General features: G+C 36.9%; 9 protein-coding genes across 9 annotated transcripts; 6 read left to right on the top strand and 3 right to left on the bottom strand. All coding sequences in view use genetic code 12, as the record gives it.

Moving 5' to 3' along the window:
- Positions 1-174: 174 nt before the first annotated feature.
- PVL30_003021 (uncharacterized protein) lies at positions 175-840 on the top strand (the record flags this gene model as incomplete). Its single annotated transcript, XM_001525553.2, has 1 exon — positions 175-840. The coding sequence occupies one exon, from the start codon at positions 175-177 to the stop codon at positions 838-840; it is 666 nt and encodes a 221-aa protein (XP_001525603.2).
- A 724-nt stretch (positions 841-1,564) lies between these two features.
- On the top strand, positions 1,565-3,070 carry PVL30_003020 (uncharacterized protein; the record flags this gene model as incomplete). The annotated part of the gene is made up of 1 exon (XM_001525552.2): positions 1,565-3,070. One exon carries the CDS (start codon positions 1,565-1,567, stop codon positions 3,068-3,070), a length of 1,506 nt encoding a protein of 501 aa, XP_001525602.2.
- Positions 3,071-3,624: 554 nt separating this feature from the next.
- Positions 3,625-4,386, top strand: PVL30_003019 (uncharacterized protein; the record flags this gene model as incomplete). The annotated part of the gene is made up of 1 exon (XM_001525551.2): positions 3,625-4,386. One exon carries the CDS (start codon positions 3,625-3,627, stop codon positions 4,384-4,386), a length of 762 nt encoding a protein of 253 aa, XP_001525601.2.
- Positions 4,387-6,073: 1,687 nt separating this feature from the next.
- VPS10 (vacuolar protein sorting/targeting protein PEP1) lies at positions 6,074-10,903 on the top strand (the record flags this gene model as incomplete). The annotated part of the gene is made up of 1 exon (XM_001525550.2): positions 6,074-10,903. The coding sequence occupies one exon, from the start codon at positions 6,074-6,076 to the stop codon at positions 10,901-10,903; it is 4,830 nt and encodes a 1,609-aa protein (XP_001525600.2).
- Positions 10,904-11,292: 389 nt separating this feature from the next.
- Positions 11,293-15,429, bottom strand: PVL30_003017 (uncharacterized protein; the record flags this gene model as incomplete). Its single annotated transcript, XM_001525549.2, has 1 exon — positions 11,293-15,429. The coding sequence occupies one exon, from the start codon at positions 15,427-15,429 to the stop codon at positions 11,293-11,295; it is 4,137 nt and encodes a 1,378-aa protein (XP_001525599.2).
- A 1,629-nt stretch (positions 15,430-17,058) lies between these two features.
- On the top strand, positions 17,059-19,557 carry PVL30_003016 (uncharacterized protein; the record flags this gene model as incomplete). The annotated part of the gene is made up of 2 exons (XM_001525548.2): positions 17,059-17,067; positions 17,302-19,557. The coding sequence occupies 2 exons, from the start codon at positions 17,059-17,061 to the stop codon at positions 19,555-19,557; spliced, it is 2,265 nt and encodes a 754-aa protein (XP_001525598.2).
- Positions 19,558-19,695: 138 nt separating this feature from the next.
- On the top strand, positions 19,696-20,539 carry PVL30_003015 (uncharacterized protein; the record flags this gene model as incomplete). Its single annotated transcript, XM_001525547.2, has 2 exons — positions 19,696-19,703; positions 19,867-20,539. The coding sequence occupies 2 exons, from the start codon at positions 19,696-19,698 to the stop codon at positions 20,537-20,539; spliced, it is 681 nt and encodes a 226-aa protein (XP_001525597.2).
- A 339-nt stretch (positions 20,540-20,878) lies between these two features.
- Positions 20,879-23,719, bottom strand: CDC54 (MCM DNA helicase complex subunit; the record flags this gene model as incomplete). Its single annotated transcript, XM_001525546.2, has 1 exon — positions 20,879-23,719. One exon carries the CDS (start codon positions 23,717-23,719, stop codon positions 20,879-20,881), a length of 2,841 nt encoding a protein of 946 aa, XP_001525596.2.
- Positions 23,720-24,315: 596 nt separating this feature from the next.
- On the bottom strand, positions 24,316-25,520 carry DLH1 (carboxymethylenebutenolidase; the record flags this gene model as incomplete). The annotated part of the gene is made up of 3 exons (XM_001525545.2): positions 24,316-25,089; positions 25,153-25,248; positions 25,416-25,520. The coding sequence occupies 3 exons, from the start codon at positions 25,518-25,520 to the stop codon at positions 24,316-24,318; spliced, it is 975 nt and encodes a 324-aa protein (XP_001525595.2).
- Between the last annotated feature and the right edge of the window lie 351 nt (positions 25,521-25,871).

Here is a 25,871-nt window from a genome sequence, read left to right as displayed (position 1 = left end):
ATTCTACATTGACAATCTAAGTCCATGCTCCATTGATCAGCACGTTTTGTTTTGAAATAGATTTCACTTTTTGCGTTCGCTTTTGTCATTTCATTTTTGCTGTTTCTTTTTCTTTTTCATTTTTTATAATTAACTGAGTTACAATTTTATTTTATTTTTTTTTGATAGGTGGAGATGTCTAATTCGAATAACCCTCTGCTCGAAGATTTTTCAAGGCGTCCAAATCCTAAAGGATGGACACCACCAAAGGCACCCTATAATCCATATGATCCGTCCGATGCTCGTCCTGCTCAAGGATACCCTTCGGAATTTGACCTTCCAGGGCAACTGCCTCTGGGCTTTTCTTCTATTCCAAAGCAACCAACTCAGTATCAAAAGATTAATGAGACGATGGAAAGATTAAATTACACTGCAAGACCAGCTTCCGATTTATATCCTGGTCAATATAAAGTATTGAGGAGAGTTGATACAAATAAGCGGCTAAATGTTGGTTCGAGATGGTTTGGAACACTAATAGGTGGGTCGATTCTTTTCTACTCGGTGTTCTTTTACAGGTGGAATGACGGCAGAGAGAATGTGTTTACAGATTTCCGCCGAAGTCAGTTGTGGGTCAAGGAAAGATTGGTTGGGTTGACGAAGGAGGAATTTGACGATTTGCATTACCCAAAAGATGGATATAATACAATCAAGAGTGTTAAGGATACTCAGTATATACCTGAAAGTTTACGAAGAACTCGTGAGGGAGAATACGTCTTGAACAAGCCAAGTGAGCGGCATATATTGGAAGCTGAAAGAATCCAGCAGGAGAGAGAAGAGCAAGAACTTCTTTCCCAGGCATAGTCGTAGATAACTTGAGGAGCCATATAATCAAATTAATTGAAAGTGTATATAGAAGTATTTAAAGAGTTATTCTAAGTGTTATCTTGAGTGTGATCTTGAAAAGAATATGACGTAAGTGTACTAGCGACTCGAATAATGTATATTCAAGGTTTATGATGAAGATGACTTGCTCGGAATTTCATCTGTGCAGATGTACCTTTTTTTTCTTCTTCATACCAAACGTATGCTGTAGGCTTACATGTGATTCTCTGTCAATTTTCCATGGTTTCTTTTTCATTTTTTATTTTTGCATTTCTACGGCATTTCGTTTCTCGTCTGCAATACACGCGCGTACCTGAAAAATACACAACATATACACATCAAAGATAAGTCCATGGTTGTTAAATGAAAAAAAAAAAAAAAATGACAACAATAGGAGAGCAGTAACAACAGCAACAGCAACTAGAATAGCAACAAGCAATTGCAATATCTTCTCTAACACCAATATACCAAGTACAACCTGCTTAAGATAAGTGCATAGTACTTAAGTAAATAAGTTACTTTTATTGTTGAGCATATCAGCAGGTTGCATTTCTTCTTGTAAATCTTTTTTTTTTTTGCCTGCTCCTTCTTCTCCATTGGAAACTATAATATATAGTTGTGTCATCCAAACCATTAAGTTGACTGCAAAATATTCAGGAACCCGATTACTTACAGTCATTTCCACTTAATACCTCAAAAGAGCATGACAATTCACAACGTATCGTTGTTTACCACAATTTTCAATATCTTCAAGTTTTGTGTCCTTTACATCACTAGCTCATTGGGTATTAGCCTTGAACGCTTCATAAAGTGCAGAAAAGTTAAAAACATTAATGATATAGTATCAGAATATGGATACAGAGCGCGAGATCACGTTGTCACAACAAAAGATGGCTATTTATTGGTAATTCACAAGTTGGAGAAATTGCACAATGTTACTGATCACCATTCGTCCTCGGGACAAATCGTTTATTTCCATCATGGCTTGATGACAAACTCCGAGTTATGGGTATTGGGCAGTTCGAAAGAAAAATTCCTACCCTTTTTGCTTGTTGATCTTGGCTATGAAGTTTGGTTGGGCAACAACCGAGGCAACAAATACTCCAAAAAACATTTGAAATTGTCATCTGCAAGTCCTGAATTTTGGGACTTTTCGCTCGATGAATTGGCATATTTTGATGTACCAGATAGTCTAAAATATATTCAAGATTTTTACAAGTACAAGCGTAATGGCCAGTATGTGGATCAGGTGCAGGAGTATTTGAATCGAAATCTAAATCAAGACCCTCATGGCAATGGCAACGGAAATGGAAATGGTAATTGCGATAACGACAGTGGTGGTGAATTTCTGGAGGAGAGTACACAGTCTTCAACACCATTACCACAACACCTCAACTCCAGTTCAACAACAACTTTGGTATCCAATAGTGTGGCTGGCCATGGTCATTCTCGAGATATCATCTATATCGGGTTCTCGCAAGGGTGTTCGCAATTGCTCGCGAGTCTTGGTCTTTACCCAAGTCTTAATGGTACAATTAAACTATTTGTTGGATTATCGCCGGCGATTATACCTAAACAGCTGCCAAATTCCATCGTTCGTTTAATCACAGACCAGACAGCTGCAGATAATACGTTTCTTTACAGCTTTTTCGGCCAACGAGCAATTCTCCCTAGTGTTCCATTTTGGGCTACTATATTTGGGGCTCGTCTCCATGGAAAAATTATTGATAAAGCGGTGCAGATCTTGTTTGGTTGGACGGGCGATAATATCAGTCAAGGCCAAAAGATGAAAGGTTACCCTCAACTCTTTTCAAACACTTCGGTAAAAACCATAGTTCATTGGTATCAGATTGTCAAGTCCGGTTATTTTCAAATGTTTGATGAAACTGGTTCGTGTGGGTTAACAGGATTATCATCGATATCGGCAGATTGTAGACAAAAGGGAACCAGAGTTACACCTTTCCCCATAAGTGACCATTTGGATGTACCCATGATGTTGTTTTTTGGAGATAAGGATATATTGGTCGATGTTGAGCTGACAAAATCATTGATACTTGATAGTAATCCAATGATGAACGAAAAATTGGAAGTGGTTAAGTGCTATGGGTATGAGCATATGGATACCCTTTGGGGCAATGATGTTTATGACAAAGTGTTTTCCAAAATTATCGATCGATTAGAAAGTAATGGCCTTCTGGAAGGTAAATAGATACACTCAACAAAGCTTATACTACAGCAAATTAGACTAATATTGATAGAGTAGAGAAAGTTGCTGCTGTAACCAAAATTTGTAATACAATGTTTTGCAAATTAAGATAGAAAACTAAGTTAATAGAAAAGCAAGTTTAATGACAAAATTTACAATCGAACGAAAAGTCCAGGACGTAACATTGAAGAGAAAGAAAAATTAAAGAAAAATGAATATTAGAGATTTTGATCAATTCTTCTTGCTTATATATGCTTATTGTACTTTGTGTTTACTATATGTTTTGTTGTTTTGTTTTGTTTTGTTTGTTTTTTTACATTCAAAGTTTCATCTTTTTTGTCATTAAATGAGCGAAAAAAAAATTGGGTGCAAAAGCTAAAGATTAGCAGGACGTAAAAACTTCTACACAATTCATAACATAAAACCCAAAACATAGAACTATTTAACCAACCTATTGTGCACATTCTCTATATTAACCTTTTGAGTTTTTTCATCTTCCCCCTGTTTTTTAAATTGCAAGTAAAACAAGCAGTTATTTAAGGTCACTTCTGAGATTAATGTCGTACACTTACAAGAAGGTCTACCAAATTGAAGAACTTATGGCTTTGCGTCACAGTCTTCGGTACAATATAGAATTGGTGGATTTGCTTTTGCACCAGAAGAAATGTACTAAAAGGTCAACTTTCAAGCCAAAAAGTGGTCTTATGTATCCCATAACCGCATTTGTAGTGCTACAACCACAAATGCCTGTATACCAGCTGCCTCCCTCAGCAACCATGGATCAAGAGAAGACACGTGTCTTGTTTTCACCACCGCCGAGTTCAAATGAAGTTTCGTCTTTAATGACGCCACTGCAAATGAATCAATCGGAGCTGGAAACAAAAAAATTTGCAATGTTGCCTGCAAGAATCATTCCGGTAATAAAGATCCCTACTGGAAATCCCATTCCAGATGGGGGAATACCTGTTGAATCATTACAGTACAGTTATATATCCAGGAATGATGGGTGTTTTTATAGTCCAATGAGTCCAGAAATGTTATGGAGTAAAGGCAAAGTGAAAAAGTCGAATGAACAGAAATTGGAACCTGCTTTAAAACCAACAATGGAACTTACAATGGAACCTACATTGGAACCGACAATGGAACCTACAATGGAACCTACAATGGAACCTGCTTTGAAACCTACATTGGAACCTACAATGATACAACAAGAGGAGATGAATACCAATTTTTCCGAACATTCCATCTCTTCTTCCTTACTTACCTACGAATCATCCTCTTCTAGTGAAATTTTCATCAAGATCCATCCATCAAATTGAAAGAGACAGATAAGCTTTAAACAGTCGTCATCATCGCCACTATCTTTGTCTGCTTCACCTTACTAATACAGAAACTTAAAATCAAATTGGGTGCAAAATTCGTGCGCGGGCGGCGCCGGGGGGGGGGGGGGGGGGGGGGGGGGGAGAGGGATGCAGTGGAGGAATGAACTACACGACTTTGGGTGAACGAGTAACTTTTATGTTTAAATAATTTTCTCTTATTTCTCCTTTTTTTATTTTCATTCTGTTAACGTTTCAATTCTCGTTTCACAGTGAATTTTGGTCCATAAAGAACTTTTCCATCTCTGCACAAGAGTCGCGATAAATCTTACTTGTCTCATCAGTAATGAAATTCATCTTCAGTATCAACAACAACGTCAGCAACGACTACAACAACAACAACAACAACCCAGTATTATGACTACAAACAAGTCTATAGCCGAAAATCCAACAGTAATAAAAGAGAGGATATGGTATTATCTTAGCCTTGAAGTGTATGTGAATCTTGTCTTGTCTTCATATTGTTCTTCCGCTCCTCAGTCCAACACTCTTACCAAGAACCACTACTAACATTACTAATTTTTTTTTTTTGTAGATATCCTGATCCAGTGGTACTTGGAGATTCTTCGATTCAAACTCTTTTTGATCAGATTGATATTTCGACTCCTATCTGGCATACACTACTTATGTCATGCTTGAACAAAATGTATGGCTTAATTGGAGAAGCGTCTCCCTTCGACATAATGGCCAAGAAAACATCAAAAGCAATTATCTTACGAATACAGTATGAAGATATCGAGAAATTTAGCAATAGTATACTAGCATACACCTTCAATTTAAATCGATATTCAGATTTGGACTTGAATTGTAATGTAAGAATAACGAAAAAGGGTGAACAAATAGGTCTTGTTGTTTAGATTTGACTGCAATTGGCAGAACAAAGCATGAACATGAACATATATAGATAAACATATATATATATATATATATATCTTTATATTTGTATGTGCTAATAGAATTTAATGAACTAATGAAGAAGTATTTGATAAAATAAGTTTATAAAATTCATCGACATATAAACCATCTAATGTGGAGGTGAAAAATCAATTATGATTTCTATTTGTCGTGGTTTTCCATCTCTCAAAATTCTTACATCCTTTCACTTCTAAGCCCTGTTATTGTACTTGAAAAAAATTACTTTGGGTTATGTTTAATTCTCTTAATTTTTTTTATTTTTTATTTTTTATTTTTTTATTTTTTATTTTTTATTTTCTTTCGTCGAGCGGAATAATTATCCACAATTCCCCAGAGTCCAGTTGCCGCCCTTCTCACCCCTCTTTTCTTTCCTTTATTTATTATCCATTCAAACCTACGATTGCTTCGAGGTAAGAAACATATATAAATATATCACTGACAAGTGTTTGCAACAAATTCAACAAGAGAGTTTTGGCAATTGACTCTATTATCAGAAAGCAAAGGAAAAAGACAAAATAAAAATTAAAGAAACAAAATAAAAAAGAACAATAGTACAAGAATCTAAAATAAGAGAGGATTCGCATGGAGCCAAAATTAGTAGTCACATTGAATCTATAATTTTCCAATAAGCAAGAAACCAAACTCAACATCCATTCATTAATACTTTTTGCTTAAATTATATTTTTTTTATTAAAAAAAAAGAAAGAAAACTATGAAATGGCTATATAACCCTATAGTGCTATTAGCCTACTTGTTTGTCCTTAGTGGAGCAGCATATACACCCGAAGTTAGGCTCTCGACTCACGATGTGTTACCATCTGCAATGCAATACTTTGATGACTCACCCACTATACTTTCTTTAAAGAATGATAGACTCTGGATCTCACAAGATGATGGGAAACTGTTTGAAGAGGTTGGTGCAACTAAGGACCAGCATGTTGTCTCATTTCAAATTGATCCTTTTCTCAAGGATAGAGCATTTGTCATGACAAACACAAAGACCCATTTTTACACAGAAAACCAAGGAAAATCGTGGAAAAAGTTTGATGCACCAATCTATGAGTTGAAAGAAAACGGAATGGCCTCAGTACCATCAATTGAGTTCAACGCAGCTGACTCTAATTTATTGATCATTTCTAATTACCAATGCCCAGACTCGGGCAAGTACTCGCACAGGTGTGAGCACAAGTATCATTACACTACTGATGGGTTCAGGTCCGTATCGAAAGAGTTACCAATTAAAGCTCATGTTTGTCGGTTTGCTAGATCTAATCCCAAATCTCAAATTGCCAAGGTATCATCCATATATTGCGCGGTTAATGAATTAAACTCCTACAAACATATTGTACGATCAACTCTCATTAGGTCAGACAATTTTGGCAAGGATCAAAACGTGGTTGACCTCAATGAGTCTGGAAGCGGTGCTATAATTGATATTAAAGTCGAGGAAAGCTTTTTAACCGTTGTGCAAAAATTGGACAAGTTTAGTGAGAATTCAAAGATTGATATGTACGTGTCTCGTGACGGTGAAAGTTTCTTTAAAGCTGATTTGCAAGTGGATATTAAATATGGAGTGATGTCATTTTTGGATTCGTCTCCATCATCCTTTTTTGTGCAAACTACAGACTATAGTAGCAAGATGTCAGATGTCGCGAAATTATTTAGATCAGACTCGAGCGGTGTCCACTATAAGCTATTACTTGATAATATTGCAGAAGGAATAGTCATGAAGGTTGAGAATATTGACGGTGCATGGTTAGCCAATACTGCGGTGGACAAAGAGTCTGATAGCGATGACTTGAATTCTTTCTTGGATTTCTTGTTAGGCGGAGGTTTCGCAAAAGATATCGTGACAAAATTCTCGTTTGATGATGGTGATACTTGGCAACTACTTAAACTGAATAATGAAAAGTGCAAACTTGCTGACGGGTGTTCAGTACATCTTTGGTCATTTAGCGAATATAGCGGTAAAGGAAAGTTTGTTACTGGACCAACACCTGGTATTTTGATGGGTATAGGATCCGAAGGGAAACACCTTGGAAAATATGAAGAGATGAACACCTATGTTTCAAGAGATGGAGGTGCTTCGTGGGATCTTGCAATTGATACCCCATGCGTGTTTTCGTTTGGTGATCAGGGAAATATCATTATGGCTGTACCATACCACGGTGTAAAACAAGAGAGTCCCGCAAATTATTTTTATTTCTCACTTGACCAAGGACTTAGCTGGGAAAAGGTTGAGTTAGAAGAAGGCATCTTTGTGCTTGACATATTGACAACTTTGGACGGAACATCGCGTAAATTTTTAATTGAGGGAGTGAAACCAGAAGAAGGTAAACAGGGATATACAAGAGCAAAAGAGGTGCAGTATTTTGTAGATTTTGCAAATGTCCATGATGGTAAGGTATGTTCTGATTCTGATTTTGAAGAATGGACAGCAAGGAAAATAGATGAGGATTCATCCCCTACTTGTGTTTATGGTCACAGGGAGAAATTTAGAAGGAGAAAAGCCGATGCAAAATGCTCTGTCGATAAATTGTTTGAAGACATCAAAGTCATTGATGATCCTTGCGAATGTACAGAGGCTGACTTTGAATGTTCAATCGGATTTATGCCAAGCGAAAAAGGAGATGGGCAGAAATGCGTGCCAGATCCGACTGCAATCAAAGCTCTTTGTGGCTCAAGCAAAAGTAGTGTGCTTGAAATCTATGATAAGACATTGGTTCAAGAAGACAAATGTAATATGGGCGGTAAGAAGATTGATGATTTTGCCACTATGGAGAAATTCAAGTGTTCAGAGTACAACAAACCTGGCGATGATAATAGTGGTGAAGTTTCAAAAATTGTTGTGAAGTTGAACGAGATTGAAGGAAGATTATCGCAATATGCATATGTTGGAACCGATGACGATAAGCTTGCCGATAATGTAGTTTTAAAGACTAGTGAAGACCGGGCGTATATCTCAAATGATGGTGGTATTTCGTTTGTCAAAGTTCCTGTTCATGACAGAATTTTGGGCTTTTTTACAGGTCCAGTATCAGGTCAAGTGGTGCTCTTGACAGATTCTGAGTATATGTATGTTTCGCAAGATGGTGGTGCTTTATTCGAGAGAAGAAAGATACCAGCTGAATTAAGCAGCCAGATCTCGAGACCAATCGCATTCCACAAAACAGATGCTGATAAATTCATATGGATTGGGTCTGATTGTTCTAAAGGCAACTGTGAACCTGTCGCGTATTATACAACAAACGGTGGTCAGAGTTTTAAGGAGTTGATGACAGGTGCAATTACATGTGACTATGTTGGTTCTGTGTTTGAGCAGCCAGAAGAGAACTTGGTATATTGCACAAAAGTTGAAGACAACAATTTGAGAAGCTTGTGGTCTATCAATGGACAGAAGAATCCAGAAAAACTTTTTGACAATATTGTAGGATATGCTGTAACTGGCCATTATGTGGTTGTTGCAGTTGTTCAAGATAAATCATTGGAGGCTAAGGTAACAGTGGATGGTAAAACATTTGCAGATGCTGATTTCCCAAATGACCTTAAAGTTGAAGCTCACCAGGCGTACACTGTGTTGGACTCAACATCTGGCTCGATCTTTATGCACGTGACTACCAGTTCCAAGAGAGACTTTGAATACGGCACATTGCTCAAGTCTAATTCGAATGGTACGTACTTTGTTACCTCATTACCAAATGTCAACCGTAATGATGTTGGGTTTGTTGATTTTGATAAGATTGAGGGATTAGAAGGGTTAATAATTGCAAACATTGTGGCAAATTACAAAGAGGATAAGGCTCCCAAGAAGTTGCAAACACAAGTGTCTAGAAATGATGGAAGTGAATGGGGCTACTTTATTCCTCCACCTACAGACTCTAAAGGTGTGAAATACAAGTGCAATGGATCTCCGCTTTCCAAGTGTGCTTTGCATTTACACGGATTTACGGAAAGAGCTGATTATAGAGATACTTACTCGTCTGGATCAGCTACTGGGTTCCTTATTGGCGTGGGAAATGTTGGAGAATACTTGACGGATTACAATGAAGCTGCGACATTTTTGAGTATTGATGGTGGAGTTACTTGGAAAGAAGTTCAAGAAGGTGTTTATCACTGGGAGTTTGGCGATCAAGGAACAATCTTGGCGCTTGTAAGTGCAAACGATGACACTGATTCTATTATTTATTCGCTAGACGAAGGAAAGACATGGTCGGAGTACAAGTTTTCTGACAAGAAAGTTAAAGTTCTTGATTTGGCTACTGTGCCCACAGACACATCTAGGAAGTTCCTCATTTTTGCTGTTGATCCAAAAGACTCTCGCGAAACTTTATCGTTCTCCATAGATTTTACCAACATATATGCTCGTCAGTGCCAGTTGGATTTAGACCATCCGGATCTGGATGACTACGAATATTGGTCACCCATACACCCCGAAGGCCAAGACAAGTGTCTTTTTGGTCACGAGGCCAAGTATCTTCGTCGATTGTCCAACAAAAACGATTGTTTTATTGGCCCAGCTCCTTTATCAGAAGCGTATAAACAAATTCGTGTTTGTCCATGTACTCGACGCGATTACGAATGCGATTATAACTACGTTAGAGATCCACTGGATAACACATGTAAGCTTGTTCCTGGGATGTCAGCAGGTGATAGAAAAAAGAGCATGTGCGAAAAACCCGATGCATTTCAATACTTTGATAGTACTGGGTACCGAAAAATCCCTCTTTCAACTTGTGTTGGAGGTAAACAATTCGACAAATGGGAACCAAAAGCTTGTCCAGGTAAGCAAAAAGAATTCAATGAATACTATGGACGCGATGTCAAAGGAGGCAAATTGTTTATCTTACTCTTTGTGCCGATTGTTGTGTTTGTATTTGCTACTTGGTTTGTTTACGATCGTGGTATCAAAAGAAACGGAGGTTTCCAAAGGCTTGGACTGATTAGGTTGGATGAAGAGGATTTCAGCGATGGGTTCCATCCAATAGAGGACAACAAAATTGATGTGGTTGTTAACCGGATTGTCAAAGGGGGCGTTGTTGTTGCAGCAGGTGTTGTGGCTACATTGAAAACTGTGAGAAAAATAGATTCACTTTTGTTGAATAAGATTGGAGATGTTGTGTTTAGGAGAAACACGGGAAGAAGAAATTACGTAAACATCCCAGAAGAAGATGATGAACTATTTGGTGATTACGAAGATGGCGACGAAGATGTGGATGAAGAATTACAAGATGGTGCTAGGTATAGTTCACAATACCACCGTGATGTTGATCATGATCAGGAAAATCTTTCTGATAATAATAAGAAGAAGAAGAATAATTATGATGATGATGATGATGATGATGATCACGAAATCTTTAGACACAAGTATAGTGATTTCGACGATGCTGAAGATTTAGGTGCTGATCATCTAGTCATTGGCAATTCAACAAGAACCACCAGCAATGAAAGACTATTCGACATTGACGACGCAGATGATGTGGATGATGAAGACGAGGTTTTTGATAAGAAAAAAAATGCAAATGACGAAGAAGCACAAGAATAGCAACTGAAACCAGCACTCAATCTTACCTCAAAACCCCTTAAAAGACAAGAATAAAGAGATAAAATAATGAAGGCGAATAAAACGAAAATCTTTTAATAATATATCAGAATAAAGATTTATCAATGTTTATAAATCACTTCTATTTTTTTTTTTTTTAGGTTTCTGGTAATTACACTGTTTTGTTCATTTTTTCAAGCATTGTACTTTCTCTTTTTTAATTGAAAATCAGTCTGTATTACTTTATTAAACATATAGGGGGGGGGGGGGGGGGGGGGGGGGTATTTGGTAAAATAAAAAACAAATTGCATACACACACACACATACAAAGCAACGGAAATGAATATTTTTTAGTACGTGGGAAAATTTCTCTGAAATAGGTTTACGCACGTTTACTTTTCTCTCTGCAAATCAATTTCGTGTAGAAGATCCTCTGGGTTGACGGCTTGCATCATATCCAGCTCGTGGATTCGTTGCACGTAACCTTTTCTATTCTTGAGTAGGGCAAAGTACGGAATGATGTACAATAATCCCAAAAGCGCTGTTGAGCCCAAGGCACATGCCAAGGAGATACCAACAACCTTACCTTTTGACAAGTACTTGTTCAAGTTTTTCAAATCGTCACTCGATTGGAATCTGTATGCATCATTAATCAAAATAGTTTGAATATCTCCGATTTGGGATTCGTCACCAACCGAAGTAGTATAAACGTATGGAATCCAGGATGTTCCATTGAATAACGCCATATTGACAAGCCCATATTCATCAAGTGTAAATGTCCCAGCAACCAATAGGATCTTGTCATCGTCAAAGTAGGTTTGGTTGTAAGACGTTGACTTTTGCAACGTGAGCAATTTCATGTCATTAAAAGTGTAAAAGTTAGTATCATAGTCTACTCCAGAATCGATATTGCTCCAATTCTCCCCATCAAAACCAGCAATATAATCATTGCCAAGTGCAATCATTCTGCCACTCAAATCACTATTAGAGCGATCATTTAAAATAAACCTGTTGACTCCCTTGTTTAATTTATTTAACGAGGATTTAGTATCGAAAGCGCCATTGTTAAAATTATAGGTCATGAATGTAACATCCTTATTGCTCAACGTGAGGTTCGTTCCAGCAATCAAAACTCGATTCGACAGGTAAAACTTCATATCTGTAACAACACCTGAGACCGAAGTCGACTGCTCAGCATCACTTTGTGGGTTGATCCATCTCGTGTTGACCAAGTCATAAACACAAAGTGATGGACAGCTAAGCGAACCAGCGGTATCGAAATCGCCACCAACAAGTAATTTATCGTCATCGTCATACAATACGACCGAGTTAATGTGGATTGGATCACCATTGCTATTTGAAAGCGCGGCTGGTTGTATAGACATAAATGTATTGTTAACCAAGTCGTAAATCACAATTCCAGTAACATTATCATTGTTGATTTCAACAGATCCATTTACACCGATAAATAAGTAGTCACCAGTGCTGTCAACGTACAACGTTTCAATCACTGTATCATTATCCCATTTAATATCTTCCAGAAGTATTGTGATTGAGTTTGTTGGATCACTATTGTTCAAGATGCCAATCTTTTCAACATCTCCAGAGACAAAATTTCCCGCAACAATACTTAAAGTGTCATTAACATAAAAAGATTCAGAGATGAACGAGGATCGATTACCGCCACTCGCCTCAACGTTCATTCCAAATTTATCAAACTTGGCATTTTGGATATACGCTTGGTCCTGTGAGTAAATGTCCATGATGTTAAAGCCGCTTCCGCCTAAAATTTGCTGCGTTGAAGATAATTGTGTGGCTTGTGTGAGGTTTAGCTGACGATCAGACCATGTAAAATTTGAATTGTCCCATGTTTTGAATATAGTTCCTTGAGCTGAGAAAATATAATACTCGGTGCCATCAATCGTTGCATTTGTAAACTGATCAAATGACGCGTCAACAAAGTCATTACCAAAGCTATACCATTGATTATTCACTAACAATGCAAAATTGTTGGCTTGCGATGTCGATTCATTCTTGTTAGACAAGTCTTTAAATTCATCTGAACCAGTAGCAGAAAATTGACCAAGGTATACAACACCAGCGCCCACAGAAGCTATTTTCACTATAGTATCGTTGAAAGATACTCCAGAAATAGTTTGTGTATCTCTTTTGCTCTTTCTTTTCAAGGAAGTAAGAAGGTTGATATTGGTTTCATTCAAAGTTGAATTGTAGGAAGATATGTTCAAGGTGACGATATTATTATTGGTCAATGTTAAATTTTTACTATCTGATTCGAAGTTGCCCAAGATTTTCAAGTAATTTTGATCGTTGGCATTAGTACCAGTAACGATAATTTCGTTAATCTCTGAATTGTTTGAGAACCGACCACTAAGTACGTTGATTGAGGAATTTCCGACGAATGTGTTATTCAAACTAATTAAAGTCTTATTATTGACTTTGTAATGAACCAAATTCTCATCAAAATCAGTGAAGTTGGCGAGAGAGTACTCAAATAAACCATTGAGTTCAGTATACGTCAAATAGGAGCGCAAGTTTGATTTAGTGTTGTTTGTCGAATTTCTCTCGTAATAACTGTCCAAAGAAACAATATCCGCGACAACCTTGTCAACGACCATCATTGGGTTTGCAGTATCTGCATTAATGGAATCGTGATACGATACTTCTATACGATTGGCATGATCGCCAGCAGTTAGATGACCATAGTACAAATAGTCAAATTTGTAATTCTCGTTGTTTTGATAAATCAAGTCCGTCGATAAAACCAGATTATTTCCATCGATAACAGTGACATTAACAATACTTCTTTGCAAACATGTGTTATCAGTTGCGCATCCTGGGGTATTCATAATGATAGAGTAATCACCAGAGTACGAGATATTTGGGTAAAGCACAATCTTGGCATCGGTATCAAACGTAACAAGGTAATCTGTATTTGTGACTTGCGAATAGACGGACTTGGCAGACTGAAAGTCACCTGCAACAATTTCAGCATAGTTATTGTTTTCCTTGGAAAACTCGTCATCACAATTTGGCTCATTCAAGGTATTGTTACCATAAACAGTTATGGCGTCTTGGTACAATTCAAACCCACTAAAAACGCCTTGGTCACCATACCATTCCAATATAGTGAGACCCACTGAATCGATACCAACCTCGTTAACGAATGCAAACTCTTGGAAGTTTGAGCCGTATCCCAAATTTTTCGTCATAGTGTCGGGATCATAATATTTAAAAAAGGTTCCATCTTCTTCATCGACAAAAACGTCGTCTTCATTCAAATCTGTTGCATTGTCTCTGTTTCTATCAACATACTCATTCAAGTCATCAAATGCAGTTAATGGACACCATGCATCACAATGAGCAACTTCATTAGTAGAGGGGTCAATATATGTTAAATTCATAATACCGTTGTTTGGAAAGGTATAAATCCTGAACAATTTGACTCCATCACTACTATCTGGTATGTAGATTCTTGCCTTTGTTGGAACAATTCCCTTCATTTCATCAGGTAATTCAACCTTCCATTCAGCACCTGAACCTGCTGTTGCTGCCCATTCATTGCTGTCTGATGGACAAATGACGAGTGAGTCCTCGGCATTATCGGCACCATTCACAGAAGTAAAAACACCATGCCGTAAAGGAATCAACTGTTCTGCACTAACAATCGATGAATTAGACAGATTATGATTTTTGGTACTATTTGTAGTGATGTTGTGTACAAGCAAGTCTGCTAAACCAAGGGTATCAAATTTGCCACCAAATATAATCGAGCCTTGACCGTCGGAATCTTTTTCGTCACCAGAAGCCACAATTTTAGTGATGGTGTTGATTGTTGCATTTTCACCAAATCCTTGAAATAAAGCTGATTGAAGTTTGCTAGAGCTGGTATTGTAGATTGCGACACCAACCGTACTATTGAATGTAAAGTTACCTCCTAGATATATAAGATTATCGTCAACAAAAACGGTGTTTACAGTTCCATTTAATTTGTCACTATCCGAGATTATGGTTGTGGTTGAGTTTGAAGTGATGTTGTAAATAAAAGGGCTCTTGATTGATTCTCCATTGAATGAGTCAAAATCACCATTGATGACAATCTCATCGTCCGAGATTCTTAAAATTTGCTTTATTTCACCATTGACTTGGCCAAATTTCAAACTTGATCCGCTGCCATTGTCCTGCAAATATAAATTTGAGTTGTTGGTGGAGCTTCCCAGACCATCATCATCTCTTTTGGCATTATTATCCGACCCCTGTAGATTCGAAGAAGAAGAAGAAGATGATGATGATGATGATGACAAGGGCAAGGACAAAGAATCCGATGATCCTATATGGCTGTAAAAGCTAGATGCAGCAAATGATCCAAAAAAGCCTATTCGATCGCCGAATGAGCTATATTTTAGCAGTGGTTGGGTGACATTTTGGAATGACAACGCGTCTCCCAAGGTGAAGAGGCATGCTATTAGTAGAATCCTAGTAATAAGGAGTTGTGAAATTGGGTAGATCATACCATGAATGGAATTAATGAACAGATAAACGAATGTAAGAAAAAGAATAGGTTTGATTAGGAGAAGAAAGAATTACTTTAAATTTTCCTGTTTCTTCTCTTTCTTTCTTTCTTTCTTTCTTCTCTTTCTTTCTTTCTCTTTTGTTATGACGCCTTTTGCTTTTGTATCTTTCGCAAATATTCCCTTGAAGCGATTGAATGAGAGTTTTGCTTAAAGAGTGCGATCTTCTAAAGTAGTCTTATATATTGGTGCAGGGACCTATAGAGACAAAACTACTGTTAATGACGGTGAGTTTGTTGTGCTTTTGAAGGGGAGTTTAGCTAAATTGACAAACTTTTGCAACGAGTTTAGCTGTCTGTTTCTATTGATCTGTTGTTTTTTTTTTTTCTCTCTCTCTTTTCTTTTCTTTTTTTTTAAGTACTTTGTATTTTCTTCTTGCACTCTTTCTCTTTCTCTTTCCAAGTTTCGATTTTTATTTTTTTATTTTTTATTTTTTTTATTTTTTCTTCTTTTATTCCAGTTTTAGTACACGCTACAGATGTTGTTGTTGTTGTTGTTGTTGTACATATAAATTGCATCCATTTTTATCGTCTAACTAAATCGGCAAACAACGATCGTCTTAAAACACGGTTTATATATATATATTGTTCTTATTAATATTGACTATTATTATTTTTTATCAAAAGTATTTGTTTTCATCAATTTTTTTTTTGTTTATTTTCTTGATTGTCTTGATTGAAAACAAAAGCAGTCTTACAAACGAATATTAAGGAATGTCTTGCAAAATCACAAATACCACGTTAGTTCAATTTCTGAGCTGAGCATTGCATCTTGAAGCATTGAAGAAGCATTGGTTTTGTTGTTTTTTTTTCTCCTTTTTATTAGCTTTCTATCTTTTATTACATTTTTCTTTTGGCATATTGCAAATTGCACCAACTGACCTTTTCTGTGATTTTCCAATCCAGTACCAACTCTTCCCTGTAACCATAAATGGATTGTAAGGAGTAAGTTTCTTGCAAACAAACAAACAAACAAACAAACAAACAAACAACAACATTACAAAAGCTTAACACTCTCGATAAATAGTGTCAGCTGTGACAAAAAAAAAAAGTTCAAAATTCAAAGTTCAAAGTTCAGAGTTCAGAGTTTAAAGTTTGGAGGTACAACCGCGTTCCTTCACTACTGACAATTGTGTACTTACTATGCTTTAGTTGGTAGCATAAGACTCCTTCTCAGTATGTACTTGGTATATACAAATACATTACTTAAGCCGCGCCCTGGTTTGCCGTCTAAATTTTATTAAGCTTGGTATTGGAGATACAAAAGACGTATCAAATATAAAATGGTGGCAGTCACTAACTAAGACGTTGTTTTATTTCTTAATGTACAAATTATTGAAATACCCTTTCTCTTTTCTGCCTTGTTGTCTGTTTGTTTGTTTGTTTTCCTTACACTTTTTGCAAATAGTTGGAAGAGATGTGTCTAGCAAACGTTCTATTCATCGTTACCACAATCATTTTCAATACATATTCTCTTCATGTGTATCACGTGATGGAAGCAAGTGCTACTTCTTTACTTCTTTGTCGCACTTTTAGGTAATGTCGTGGATATAAAATAAATAAAGAATAAATGACATATGTATTGTTTTTTTGGGGTAGAATCAAATTAGTATTCAATCACTTACACACCTACACCCACACACTTACATTGAATCTTTGAGCACAACTTGAACACAATTAATTTGGAATTCAAAAAAAAAAAAAAATTTGAATAAGGAAAGGGAAGAAAAACTTTAGAATAAACACAACAGATTTAGGATAGACAAGAGTAGTGTTTCTTACGTATTCTAATTAGTTTTAATTTTAATACTAGCCTTTAATGGACTTTTCGAAAAGAGAATTGGATCCGTTTACATCGCGGCAGCATTTGCTTCATCATACATATTCTCCCCTAATCTCGTTGCAATCCACGATTAATGCCGACTTGTTACTCCAATCAGCTCTTGAACAAAATGACAAGGACATTGAGAATGTCGTTAATGATGATGGTCACGTTGATGACGTTGAAGGCGACGTTGATGATGTTGATGTAAATGATGATGATGGCAGCAGAACCGATGTCAAGAGCTCCGGCTTCAAGAATGTGCTGACTTCAGCCTTACAGATCTTTAGACCATTTGGAAACAATGTGAGATACAGCATACCAAATCAACAGTTTAAAATTACCAATAACCAATTAATCACAAAGACATATGCTAGCTTCCCCGTGAGATTTGAGCCAACGTTACTGGAACTATTGTCTATCTCTACGGCACAGCAGATGCAAGCAAGTACATCTCAAGCAGCACATACATCTGATGTGTCGTCTGCAACTGCTGCATCTTCCTCGGATAGGCTTTCAAATAGTGGGTCGCTACCTCCCATCCAACAAATGACATCTTCCCCGCAACTACAACAACTATTCAGTATATCATCATTAGAAAAATATCTTCGTCACTTGGCCAATAAAGATCAAATAGGCGTAGATGAAATCAAAACTACCATTCTGGAAAACAATGACGCTGGTGCAGATGATTTATATTTAACATTCTTTGACAAGATCATCACTTCAAACAGGATTACACCATTTGAAACATTTAATCATCCCATCAGCCACCTATTTGTGATTAATTATGAAAAGGACTCTATTGACGACTTGCGCCTGTCAATTGTTAAATTTCGAAACTATAATTTCCCCAAATATTTCCAAATTGATGATTTATTAATGCATGTTTTCGTTGTTTACAACCCAGGTGAGGTGAAGATCAATGACGTGATGACTACGCAATCTGAAATTAAAAAGAAACTAAACATTAACAGCACACTATTACCAGTTGCTGAGAATAAATCCAATGAGTATGTTGAAATATCTACTGTGGAGAATTGCACAATTGAAGAAGATATCCAAAGGCTTTCATTTAGGGACCCAAGTACAAATTTGAACATATCCAAACCATTAGACTCAGCAATCCGTGGAAGCATTTATGAGTTTATCAACAAGTATTTGATTCCCCACATGCAAACGAAAATCCGCGCTTGGGATGATCAATTTCTACAACCCAAAAAGTCCATTGCTGGTCGTTTTTTCTCGGCCTCGAGGAAACTTTTCAACAATAATAGTGATTCAAATTTACTTTCTTCCGTCTCCTCGTCGTCTGGATCTGCGTCTCACTCGATACCATCGACACCTGCATCATTCAATTTTGCAGAGAATTTCTACTACAAGTCGACACCAGAACAGTCAATCCGTAAGCTTGCAGATTGGTCGTTAATACTTCGAGATTTTAAATATGCTTACTCAACATATGATCTTGTAAAAAAGGACTATAGTAATGACCGTGCATGGATATATGTTGCCTCTGCGCAAGAAATGTGTATTGTATCACTCCTCTTGGCACAAACTCAACAAATGCCAAATCCATCCCTGCGACCTCAGCCACCGGATAAAAACACTTTAAGGAAGATTAGACACGATATAATTGAGCCGTTTATGGACAACTTGTGCTATACTTTCAAGTCTCGATTCAATTTGAAAACTTATTGTTTTAAAAGCCAATTGATGGTGGTTGAACTCCTATTGGCAATGAGTCAGATGTACAACCTTGCGTGGTGGTGGCAAGACCTTATAGAGAAGTACTTACTCCAGCTTTTGGGCGACTTTAGCCAACACTTGAGTGCTGTTAATGCGCTGCAATGGCTGCTGCTGCCGTTAAGTTACTCATTGATTAAAGCTGTATTATCAGAAAGAATCGGTTATACAAATGCAAGTTTTTACAAAGTTTCCGAAATAATGGGAACAAAAGCGCCACTGGATATTGAAGGAAAGACACTCGAGGAACAAGGAATGTACGTTAATAAACAAAAGCTATTGCCCATTCAATCAACTGCGGGGTTAACACGACTTCGCAAGGCTGCATTATGGTATTTGATCTCGATAAGGGAATGGAAGCTGGCGAATAACAAATCGAAAAACTATTATAACTTATTAGAGGCTGTTGAGAATATCTACAGAGATGGTTGTAGTGATTATAAAGACGATTTGATGTGGTTTAATAGAAAAGATACATTATTTAGCATATTTAAAGAGTAATAAATAGACTTTTGCATCATTTAATGATAAATGAAAAAAATCTGGGTTTTAAATATATTTCTCTTTTTCTTTAAGCGATAGAAGTGAAGGGGGATGGAGAGAATGAGAGTGTCTGTATGTATATGTATATATATATATATGTGTGTGTATGTGCGTTTTAGCTATATTTCTCTCCTTCTCGTGCCTTCTTTTTTTCATATACCCTGTATTGGAAAAGAGTGGGTCCCACAAAAGATTGAAAACCTACGCACATTGTTTGCATCATTGCCAGAAAAGATATACACATATTCGAAAAGGATAAACATCTAGTTACGGTAAATTTGCATACGTTACAAAATACAACACAACATTATCTATGATGTTTCGCTTTAGCAGGGTGAATCTCAAGCTACGTCGGTACAACTCATCTTCGACTACGTCATCGGCTCAATACATCCGTCCACGTCCCAAATTCTACTCCCTTCTAAAGACACCAACCACTAAATCACTTATTCTTGCACTAATAACTACATCGATTATGGTCGACTTACTCAAGGCCCGTCGTGAAACTGAACAGTTGCAAAAATCATACTCTACAAAATTTGAAATATTACGTGGTGTTATTGAAAAATTAAAAAACGGTGAGCCTGTTGATTTGGCAAAAGAATTGAATTTGGCCAATACTTTCACAAGATTGAAATACGGGCTGATGGTGGATGTTGAATTTGACGAGCAATTGGAGGAGTTTTTAAAAATGGCAAATGAAGATACAATAGAAGAAATTGGTGTGATAAAGAGTGGGGCTAATAACGCTACTCAAGCTGGTACAAAAGAGATTTCTCAGATTGGTGCTAAGAATATTGGTCAAAGCGATTATGGGCAACCAGAAGGTGAGGTATCGGTATATACAAATGGATCAACAGTTGGAAATATACTGAAAACCAAAGATGTTGATATCAAGAATGAGAATGTGCAAGGAAAGCTACAAGGTAATTTCCTATAGATTATACAAATGTGTTAATACAAACTAACAAAATGAATATTAAATATTTCTAATGAGTAAAAACAAAACATAACATGAAAGGAAAAGGAAAAGAAAGAAGAAGAAGAAGAAGAAGAGAAATAGGAAATGCATTAGAAAATGTTAGACGAAATGTAAAAAGAAGAATAGAGAAAGAGATAACAAACAAAGACGTATTCAATGATGTTTCAAGATTCAAAAAAAAAAAGAGAGAAAAAAAAAAGAAAAAGAAAAGAAAAGACAAGAAAAATGGTAAATCATTAAATTATGAATATAAATTGAATATCATAGAAGAAAGACTCGTAACGCACTCTTGTGCTACTAAATGAGGGCTATTTTCCTAATAGTACGTCTGTGGTGGTCTCCAGTTTCGACAATTTTACCTTCTTGCACCAATCGCTTTAGAGCATCATTGATATCATTATTCTCAATCCGAAAAGAACTTCGTTCATTTATCTTTAAACTCAAGTCATTGAATCTGATCAAGTTATTATTTTCTTCAATAATCTTCATAATCTCCTTGACCAAATCCTCTTTAATCCTTCGTTGTTGTGATGTTGTACCTGTTTGAACCATATCCATATCAATTCTTCCAGTTACCGGATCGGTCGCATAATCCTTGATTGCTGACTTGATCAACCTCACTGCCTCTTTAACGTCAATTAATTCGACAGTTGGTGATAGTCTCATCTTGGCGTGGGCTTCACTTAATCTGATCATAGATTCTAATTGCCTTGTAGTTGCAGTAATTCTTTTTTCGGAGAATCTGGCATCTTCTCCAAGCTTCCTCATCTCCACATATGCACGAACTAATTCATTCTTACCTTCCTCTGACATCACCGGGTTGAAATTTTCCTTTGCATATTGAATATAAAGAGTCAACAATTCAACGGGCAACACAAAATTGTTGGTGACTCGGTCGGGTCTGTCCTCCAAGTACATATCGGTCAAATGTCTAGCCAATTGTCTATCTATCTTCTCGTCAACCTTATCCAATATCAAGTATACTAAATCAAATCTCGATAACAATGGAGGTGGCAAGTCTATGTTGGCGGTCACTGGCAAATCAGGGTCATAACGAGAGTTTACCGGATTTGCAGATGCCAATATGGAAGTTCGTGCATTCAAAGTGGTAATGATACCTGCTTTTGCAATAGAAATAGTCTGTTGTTCCATAACTTCATGCAACACGGATCTAGTAGAATCACTCATCTTGTCAAACTCATCAATACAACAAACACCACCATCTGATAACACCAAGGCACCACTTTCCAAAACCAATTGCTTGGTATCAATATCTCTTGTTATGTATGCAGTCAAACCAACTGCCGAGGAACCTTTACCCGAGGTGTAAACACCCCTTGGTGCTATCTTGTGCACATACTGCAATATCTGCGATTTCGACGTTGACGGATCACCACAAAGCAAGACATTGATATCACCTCTATACCTACCACCTTTCTTAAATGTCTTGTTTGTACCACCAAATAATTGCAACAAGATACCCTTTTTAACATCATCCATCTCATAAATTGAGGGAGCTAATGATCTGGCTAAAACCTCATATAAGTCATCTCTTTGAGAAACTTCTTTGATTTTGGCAACTTCCTCAGGGGTAATCATTCTCGTCTGTTCGACTTCTTGATCTTTCTCTGTTAACTCATTCTCCAAAGTTGTAATATCGGCACCAAGACGCTTTTTGTCAATCTTTTTAATATGTACCACATCCAAGTATGTCTTGTACAAACTCTTCAATGCACGTTGTCTTGAATTCACTCTTACCGGAAGTGATCTAAAAATACCGCATACTTCGACACGATCACCTGCACGAGTAGTATCCACCAATTCATCATAAACACACAAATTGATCGAATGTGGAGTTTGACCATCCGGTACCAAATCTGGTGTTTCTTGTAATTTTATAACTTGCTTATCGGCAAATGACGATCTATTGTGTATTAACACCATGGAGTTTGTCTGACCACAGACTTCTCTTGGACACTTTGTTGGTTCGGAGATAACACCACGATCAATTTCCACACCCACAGTGTGGCCACAAGCATTACATTTGAAGAATGCAACTTTCATATCTGGGATTATAGATGTAGAACGTAACGTCAACCCTTTAACACTCACCAATTTGTCGATATCGTTTGGATTCAACTCTCTCATTCCCTTCTCAACCATATTAATGTTGTAAGGACGAATGGTGTAGATATTGCTTTCAATTTGATCAAGACTAGCTGCTGCTGTTGCAGCAACAGAGGCTGCCCCAACACCATCTCCAGCCCCAGCTCCGGTTCCAGCTCCAGCTCCAGTACCGGTTCCAGTACCTAGCCCTCCTGATTCACCTTCAGTATCATCATTGATTATTTGAATTAAGCAATCCTTGATAGTGTGATCCATAATTGGAATAATTTCTTGTGGGTAATTGATCAATTGATGATAAAGCTTTCTGGTTGGAGGGTAACTAAGCAAGTTTTTAGCATCCAAATTGAGATTGGTCAACCCCAAATCTCTAATGGTTCTCAATTTTGCTTGGTAATAAAACTCGTGGTCTTCTGGCTCGATGTCCTTACCGTCCATTTCCTTTCTGTACTTGTACTTATACGTTAACAAGAACTCTTTAAAGAGATTTGAGCACTCTTGAATCGAGACATTGGTACCCCAAATGACTCTCACAGGCTCGTCGGGTTCCATTGAATCTGTATTCATGACTGATGATGTTGATAATAGACTTGGTTGTGTGGATCTTTGCGTAAAAGTCCTACGCAGAGGAGATGAAGCACCGTCATTTAAATCACTTCTTTGATGTCTTCTCATGATTCTGTCAACATCATGAACACGACTAGTACGCTGAGAGCTAAAGTTTCCCATATCTGAGGTATGATGCACCGACGAGGAGTAGTGCAACGGTGATGATACATCATTTCTCCTATGTATTTGTGAATTTCCAATTTCTGAATTTGGCTGTGAAGAAGAATTGAAGAATAGCGGTGATGAAGGGACTGCAGGTGGTTGTTGCAGCTGTTGTTGTTGGTTGTATTGTTGATGCTGACTTTGGGATATGGAATCAGAGTTTCGATCTAAGGAGTCTCCATTGTAGTTTGTGGAATCAAAATCATGGTTATTACTACTGCCATGTGGTGGTGAAGACGACATTGTTGACTAAAGCTTTAGCTAATTGGTTTATTATTAGATTTATTTTGTTTTCTGTGAAAAGCAATTCTTATTTTGAATTCGCCAGCTATATCTTTCTTCAAATTAAGGAAGAAGAAGAAGAAGAAGAAGAAGAAGAAAAAAAAAGAAAAGAAAAGAAAAGAAAACTAGAAGAACCGTGCAAATATATAACAACATTCAAATCATGAGGAAAAAGAAGAAATAAAGAAACAGAGAGAGAGAGAGAGAGAAAAAAAAAAGTGCGAGAAAGGGAAAGAAACGAAAATTGTAAACTCAAACATTTTTTTCGTTAACACAAAAATATGAATAACGCGTCTTGCAAGTAATCTCATTTCCAAATTGGGATTAATTAATTTTAAAGTATAGAATAAGAACACTACATTTTAGGAAAACTAACGAACTAACTAACTAATTCACTCACTCACTCACTTACTCATTGAGACACCGATTTGCACACTTATACACACTTGTACGCACTCACGGAACGGACGAAGATGAAACAAAACCCAAAAAATAAAATAGAATAAAACTAAAAATAAGAATAAAAATAAAAAGAGAGCATCTTGATACCCAAACCATCATTCGCTATCCTTAATCCCTCCTTCACCAATTACATAAACACATTCTTTCTCTGGCATGTTGGGACTGTCCTGCAATTTACCAACTCTCTCTTCTCCTCGCCCTTTTCTTAACAAGATCCTTGTTGCTGATGCATGAGCCAAAACATGTCCTCCAACTGGTTTCCTACCGTCTGCCGCAGCAAATAAACTACTCGCACCAGGGTCACTTTGCACTTGATTGGTCAAGAACACGGCTATGTTGTAGTCTTCAGCGAGTCTTGTCAAATGGCTCAAGTGTTGGTTTAGTTTCTGCTGCCTTTCATTTAATTCGCCTCTACCTGAATAATCGACTCTAAAACATGCTAATATTGAATCGACAATCAACAAGCTGTACGTACCCTCGGCCAACTCATTGCCCAATTGCTCAACAAGTTCAATCTGGTGTTCGCTGTTCAATGCTCGAGCGTACGAAATATTTTCAAGACAATTATCAGGATCAACTCCAAAACGGTTGGCTATGGCCCTAATTCGTTCGGGTCTAAATGTTCCTTCAGTGTCAATGTACGCAACTCTGCCCTCTCCACCTCCAAGGTCTTTTGGTAATTGAGCAGCAACACACAATGTATGACACAATTGCGTCTTACCGCATCTAAACTCACCAAATACTTCGGTAATGCTCATGGAGGTTATTCCTCCTCCAAGAATTTCATCGAATTGCTTGGAACCGGTAGTTATCGTAAACACTCTTTGTCGTTGCTCCGCTAGGATAGTAGCAGGAATGAAGCCCGTAGTCTAATTGGTATGGATTAGTATTATACCAGAGTAATATGAATGATTTTATATTTATCTACATACCTTGATTTTTCCTGCTGCCTCTTTAATCTTTTCAACTTTTACCTCACTAAGCCCTTTGATTTTGGTAAGGTTTCTTCGTGTTGTGGACAAAACTGTCTATAATTATACCTTGTTAGTAATCACTGAAAAATTGTCATGTCGCAAGCAAGGGATTGGAAACAATTGAAGAAGAAAATAATAAATGAAATGATATAGAATTTGGGTTTCCACTATGTATATACACACACATGCGCATCCACACACACAGGCACGCACACACATACAGCAATAGAACATATACCAGCACTGCGAAGTTTGGTAATGTCACTAGCATTAATGCCATGATCTTGAAGTATATCAATGGATTGGACTTGATTTGCAACTTCCATAATTATAAACAATTTCAATGTTGATGGTGGTGTAGAATACTTGAAAAGAAGAGAGAGAAAAAAAAAATAAAAGAAAGTGTGATATGTATAATGAATATAAAGGTTTGGTGGATTTTGCAACCAAATGGAGACTAGATATCATCTTCTATTGCAGTGATATATAATACAACAGCGAAAAAATGAAAAATAATATAAAAAAAAGTATAAAATATAAAAAGAAATAATATAAAGCAGACGATAATGTCAAAATCTACTTGAATAATCCACTGCACAATTAAATCTATATTTACTTGTGCCTCTACAAAATTTCAGACCAAGGGTGTGGAAAAAGGAAGAAATAACAAAATAAAA

This window comes from Lodderomyces elongisporus, chromosome 3, assembly GCF_030384665.1.
Source record: "Lodderomyces elongisporus chromosome 3, complete sequence".
In the NCBI taxonomy this organism is placed as follows: Eukaryota; Fungi; Ascomycota; class Pichiomycetes; order Serinales; family Debaryomycetaceae; genus Lodderomyces; species Lodderomyces elongisporus.
Note: the sequence above shows the minus strand (reverse complement) of the source record. Positions and strands in the feature narration are given on the sequence as shown.